General features: G+C 33.6%; 1 protein-coding gene across 1 annotated transcript in view; it reads left to right on the top strand.

Annotated features, from left to right (window-relative positions):
* Positions 1 to 3,280, top strand: part of LOC117124801 — a 6,511-nt gene extending 3,231 nt beyond the window's left edge. The window contains exon 2 of the mRNA XM_033271131.1: positions 523 to 3,280. Within this exon, the coding sequence (XP_033127022.1) occupies positions 523 to 897 (375 nt within the window). The 3' untranslated portion in view covers positions 898 to 3,280. The remainder of the gene's footprint in view (positions 1 to 522) is intronic.
* The last annotated feature ends 3,657 nt before the right edge of the window (positions 3,281 to 6,937 follow it).

The raw sequence follows: 6,937 nt of genomic DNA, 5'->3' as shown, positions 1-6,937 counted from the left end.
TATTGATGGTAAATCACTTGCAGAGTTAGTCAGAGTAATTCATCGTCCTTATGATAAGCATTATGGTGCTTTTGAACCTTTCAGATGGAGTGATTATTCTCTTTCAGCTGATAACCTACAAAGGCTGGTTGAATCAAGTGTAAATATGAGACTAAATTGGGAAATGATAGATTTAAGTAAGGTTAACCTATCTTCAGTTAGTGGTAGAACATTAGCTTGCCTTCTTAAGATCTTCCCATACCTGAGTCATATTGACCTGAGTTATTGCAGTTTATCATTCAGTATTGTTAATGAAATGATGGAGGAATGTGGTAGGATGAATATAGTATTGAAAGACAAAATGCTTGAACTAAAGGGCAATGACCTTTCAGATATTGATGGTAAATCACTTGTAGAGTTAGTCAGAGTAATTCATCGTCCTTATGATGAGCATTATGGTGCTATTGAACCTTTCAGATGGAGTGATTATTCTCTTTCAGCTGATAACCTACAAAGGCTGGTTGAATCAGGTTTAAATATGAGTTAGTTAGAGTAATTCATAATTTTTTTTATATTAAGGATTATGCTAATGAACCTTTCAGATGGAGTGATTATTCGCTTACAGCTGACAATTTGGAAAAGCTGGTTGAATCAGTAGGTGTAAATATGAGACTGATGTGGAAAAGGATAGATTTGAGTAGGATTAACATATCTTCAATCAGTGGTAGAACATTAGCTGGCCTTTTTAAGGTCTCCCCAGACCTGAGCCATATTGACATGAGTTATTGCAGTTTGTCAGACAGTACTGTTAATGAAATGGTAAAGGAATGTGGTAGGATGAATATAGCATTGGAAGACAGCATGCTTGATTTGAAGGGCAATGACTTCTCAGCAAGACAGTTTCCCCTGCCAGAATAGCTGCAGCAGCTCACCACTACTTAGCCTTGAATCAACTGATTTTTGATTCCTTGATATTAGCTGTGCAGCTTAAACACCCGATGGAAAGTTTTAAAAGACCATCCTGTTTTGTTGTATGGCAGCAGCTCTTGCTACAGTAGTCTTAAACTAATTCTTTATTCTGAATTAAGAATTAGTTTAATACTATTTTGATTTTTATTTGCATTGCATTTTCCATGTTTACCCTCATGTTTATTGAGCTACTGTAGGTATACAGTAGTAGTAACAGAGGCATTCCAGAAGAGGGAGGTTTGTTCATTGCGAAACAAATTCCCCTAACATTGACTGTAATATCACGATCATCAGACACCATTTGTTGTGGCTAAGGAAAATGGAAATCAGGATACTGTTTTTTGGGGTTTTTTTGTGCCAAACATATGAAAGCAACATGAATTAAATTCACATATGACAATGTTATATATATTAAGAATCAACAAAAAAAAAATAAAATAAGAAATTTTTCTATTTTTATTCAATTATTAAAGTCATTTTTGTCTTATCTTTCGGATGCTGCAACTTTGACAAATGTTTGCATTTTGAATGGAGTAATTACTTTGCAAGTAATCATTAAATTCATTTTTAGTTGCCTAAAAGTAATATAAAGACAGTCGAATAGATTGCATATATCCTGAAAAAATATGGGAATTTTTTTTCGCTCCTAGGCAGTGGCGTGTCATTTTTGTCTTATCTCTTTGGTTGTTGCAAGTGTGAGCATGCTTGGGTGCCTGAGCACCCCCTTCAGAGGTTGTAAAAAAATAAAATGAGTTAATGATTGGAATGAATGCTACAGTTTTTTGCTTTTCAAACAGCAAAACACTCTTGATGTCTTATTCGAAAAGTACCTTAGGTGATACTTTTATACCTATGGACTAATACTGTACTAATATAACACATGGGCAGGATGGGTTTTTGCCAGGCATTACACTCAACTTTTGTTAATCCCATGCAGAAAAGTGCAAGGTATGGGGACGAATATCTATGAAGCTTAACCTTATGTGTGTAATAGATGTGGACACTTTCTGAGTTTTCAGTGTGCCAAATGGTCAATTTAAATACTATATTTCTCTTTTTTTAGAAGTACAAAAGATTAACATATTCCATTTATACAGGTCTTAAATAATAATAATAATATCTCAAATTTGTAACGCGCCAATTCCAAACAAGATCAAAGGCGCAACACATGTGAAAAGCCACAGGAAAACAAATAGGTTTTAAGCTGCAAATAGTGTTGGAAGAAGTTATGTAATTTGGAAGTTGGTTTCACAAGTAGGCAGAAGCAAAAGTAAAAGAACATTGACCGTAGGTTTTGGTAAGGCATTTGGAGACAGAAAGAAGGATTCCTACAATAAAAGACTAGTTTTTGGACCTTGGTTTTTATCCTCTTTTAAGACACTTTTGTTGGCTCCAAATGTGTTAATAAGATTCTATTGTAATACTTAAGCCTGGTTTTCACGAGAGCCCTAGTATCCGGATTGGGAGCTAATGGCTAGCCAATAAGAAACTGCTAACGGTTAGCAAGCGCTATCGGTTAGTAAGTTGAGCACATTTCTATCATCAACCAATCACACGTACGCGTTTACAATTTACAGTTTCTTATTGGCCAGTGATTCGATCATCATATTTTTGGTATCCGGATCGGATTTTCTCGTATGGACGCACGGCAACTAATGGTTAGCGGGAGCCACATTCTGTGTGAGAACATAGCAATTATCTGAATGACAATGACAATAAACCTTGTTAATAGTGTTACACAATACTTGGCTGTAGAGGTAACACAGAATTATTGTACATTTGAATTATTCAATGCATTAGCTATAAACTGTACATTATAAAAAATCGTTTCAAATTATAAATGCAAACTTTGGTGTATTTTTTTTTTATAAAGGATATATATGTGAGCTGTTTTAATATAAATTGTATAAAGTATGATTCTATAAATAATATGTATATTAAGAGATTGGCTTTTAACTTCATAATAGTGCTTGTGGGAAATTAAAAATTGCAAGAAACGGAGGGTTTTGCCAGAGCCGGTCACATTTTTGTACCATGCTGTAGGGGGCGCCCTGATAAAAACTTTCACTAGAGTTCCTATATAGAATTCTCTATTTAGAAACTCAAACTTTCACTACTAAATACAGCACTGAGCTTAGAATTAAACCATACTGTATATTTTGTCAGCCCCTTATATGATTTTAATAGCTAGAAGCAGTTAAATTTTGAAATTTGTGAAATAAAGCCATACATAATTTAGTATTAACCGATATATTTTTAGCTGGTATTTTAGAGTTTGAAAAAAATATTTGTAAAAATCATTTCACTTGTTGTAAACAAATAAACATTTCAATTTAAGAAATCCCTGGCATGTGTCATTTATTTGCATTTACAGTTTTGTAATTTAATATTTTGTGTGTATTGACCTTCTAGATGGGGAACCACATTCAACAGTTTGTCTCATCGAGAACAGTTGAAAGCAATCAGGCATGCAACATGGCACTTGGGTCATGGGGGTAAATGTAATAATTTTCACAGTTAGTAATTCATGACCCAGTGTGATACCTTCCCCGCCCCTTCAAATATAAAAAATAATATGATATACAATAATTATTAGGCCTACACATGTGTTTGAATCTAAATATAAGCATTTTCATTTGGGTTTTATTTATTGCAACCATATTATTCTTTCACCATCAATACACATGCAAAGATTTATTATAATTACTGTAGTTTGAGTTGGGACTTTTATGCTATTAAATGAAATTTATTATTATTATTATTATTATTATTATTATTATTATTATTATTATAGAAATTGCAATATATGGTACCTCAATTGTCAATTTTTTTTTTGGTTAAGTAGTTTAGGGCTGAAAATGAAGTCTCATGCTGGTCTTCTTCTCTGGAGTCAGTCGTAGTTCTATCTGGTTTTCTTGTTACTGTTGTAAATCTGCAAACTGCCTCCAGGTACTGACTAAGCAAAGATACTAGAAAGTATCTTTGGTTAAAGTTGAACCCGTTTCAACTTCAACGATTGCTAACGATAACGATGTCTAGCGTCAATTTGCGATCGATTTTAAATTTTCTACCGTGGACGGTCAAAATATAACTTCGCAGCCTATCTTTTCCTAACAATTTTTTGCAGTAGGCCATTGTTCTTGCCTTTGAAGAAATCATGGAGCGATCCTTTATCGTTCTAAAAATTATACAAGATTGTGTAAAATGCAAAGTGCCTGTCTGGGAATGAGATGCAGTGGTGGATCAAGGAATTTGAAATATAGGGGCCCAGGAAGGGACTTTGACAGATGGAGGGTCTACAGCACCTTAGCCCCACCATGGTTGGGGCTGAGGTCAAATATATGACTATCTGCACCTTTAGATGGCGAATTTTGACAAATTTAGGGGCTCATGCCAGCTGGGCCCCACTTAAATCCGCCACTGAAATGTACCAACATATTCAGTGAATATCTGACGGCTTAAATTAAAGGGGCTACAAAACCACAATGCGATGTACGTCTTCCAGCAGCCTGTGTATCTCGTACATCAGACATATCACTCACAACCATTTTGCTCTAACGCTGTGGACATTTTTTGAAGTGTAGAAGGGGTGCAGTGTGTTGTGATATCATATATCTTCCTATTTATTATTGTCTGTATTTTTCTCTTCTCCCCTTTTTTCTCTTTACCTCCCTCTCTCTTTCTTTCGTCTCCTTACCCAGCTCAGTACCATTAGTAGGGACAGTCTATCCACCGCCTGTTATGGTGCTGGAAGCAATAGCCTGATAGATGCATGTATATATTTCGATCGCAAATGGAATGCAAAGTAGAGTGTATGTGTGTAAAGTACCGTAATAAATATTGTACCTGTGAAACTGATAATCTTGAAGGGTTATGGTAGGGGTGGCGTATGCCAATGGTTTCTGTTATTGTTACTACATTCCCCATGCATCCCGATACGATAATGTCCTGATTTTCTGTCAGATCATAAAAATAATTTACTGAAAATAGCAGATAGGCCTATGATGAAAATTCTGCCTCTGGCCTAAAGTAATTAAATTCAATTTAAAATTATGCTTCTTAAATCGTTACATTTTCAGAGCTTTCATGGATTTTCACCTTTGACTCCACCAATAATGCTGGCTTCACTTGTGTTTAAGGCTTCTGCATATCCAGAAAAAGATACGCATTGAATATACTTAAGCATATAATATTTTGTAATTATTCATAAAACGCCCAATATTTACAAAGGACAAGATCGTTGTATCTTTGCATTAAAAGGTTTTATTATATATTTTAGTATAACTATATTGTTATTAGCTGACGAATGTTACAAATTATTACATGTGAATCAGTACAGTATGTTAAAAATGTATTTTGCTTATTATTATACTCATTTTTTATTCATTTAAATTCACCATATTCAAACAAAAATAGTTTTAAATAAATATTTTGATAATGACCATAATTTCAGAATACAGAAAATAACGAACTACTGTAAACCATAGAATTTAATCTATTTTGCTAAAAAATTGTCCCACGATAGACCAATTGTAAAGCTGAAGTCAAGTGACAAATATTGTACAAACTGTTGTAGATGTGCCTATGTATGGTCATGATGGGATGTCATTATGACCATATTTATGTCACTTGTTTTTATCAAATATGATATTCTGGACAGGGCTTAAGTGTATAAGCTGTAACTGCATGGTGATTTGCCTAATTTGTGCAATATAAATCCATCTATTATTTTCATTAATAATAAGATTGGCTGACATAACATTAATTATAATAATTAATGTTATTTGTCAACAAATCTTATCAGAAGTACTGATTCTCTTCCTTTAAACAAAACTTGGCCTAAAGCCATGTTCACGTTAGGGTAATGTTGGACAAGTTGTACCACCATTCACACCTGTAATTTAATATACAACAGTTACTAAAAAGTAAAGAACTGTTGATGCCCATATATATTCATGATGTGCCTATATATGGTCATGATGTGATGTCATCATCAGGCCTGGAAAAAATATTTTTGTGCCTCCAACAATGAAAATAATCTTGATCAAATGCCTCCAGTACCAAATGTTGTCTTTACATTATTATAGCTAAAGAGTAGTACAATTAGCATAAATATCAAATTTAATTACCGGTATGTATTAAATTGTTATGTGTAAAAAAAAAATATGTTTTTCTAAAATGCCTCCAGGGGAATGGTCAATGCCTCAGACCACTGGTCACACACTTTTTCCAGGTCTGGTCAGCATGACCATATTTTATTAAATGATTGATAATAAATGACTAAATGATAAATAGCAGGGTTTACACATGCATAAATAGTTTAACTACCTGTATACAGAAACTCCATGGTTCCACGATGCATGGCGGTTGGTACTTGCACTGTTCAAAGTGGTTTTCCATTTTCAGGAAACCAACTTGGTTTTAATTGCTTCCTATGCAATGTTAGCTTGAAACATTTGACCAAGGAGAGTGTTATGCAGGCTGTTTTCACTAAATATTTTGGTCAAGCAGACCACATACACGGTTAATTTGACCAAAAAGGTGTAATGTGAACACGGCTTAAGATACTGAAAATAACCTCAACACTTTGGGTTCACAGAGATTTAAAATACCTAACAATAATATAAACATAAATTTTTCCAAGCCAAGAACCTAGATTAGCCAAGCTAAATGGTTTGGGTTACTTTAGAAGAATTGAGGCTAATGCATTTAGGCTAACATAAATAAATATCGTAATCTCATAAAATATTGTAATACTGTTATTGAAGATATCACAAAATAAAATTTGTTATAATTTCCAATAAATTGTTTCAGTGATTTCATTTGATATTTACAATGGCATACATGTTTTACATTTATGATGTGTAAGATTATTGTGAATATTTGGTAATTTCTGATTGACAGGTCTCAGTTTTACCATGGGATCTATCTTTAGATTAAACAGATTAGGAATAGTAGTGATGAATACCAAATAAAACAAAACATAATA

Source organism: Anneissia japonica, unplaced genomic scaffold (assembly GCF_011630105.1).
Source record: "Anneissia japonica isolate Jap-2015-1 unplaced genomic scaffold, ASM1163010v1 scaffold288270_len56428_cov132, whole genome shotgun sequence".
Classification (NCBI taxonomy): Eukaryota; Metazoa; Echinodermata; class Crinoidea; order Comatulida; family Comatulidae; genus Anneissia; species Anneissia japonica.
The sequence above is the reverse complement of the archived record's forward strand: the minus strand, read 5'-3'. Positions and strand labels throughout refer to the sequence as shown.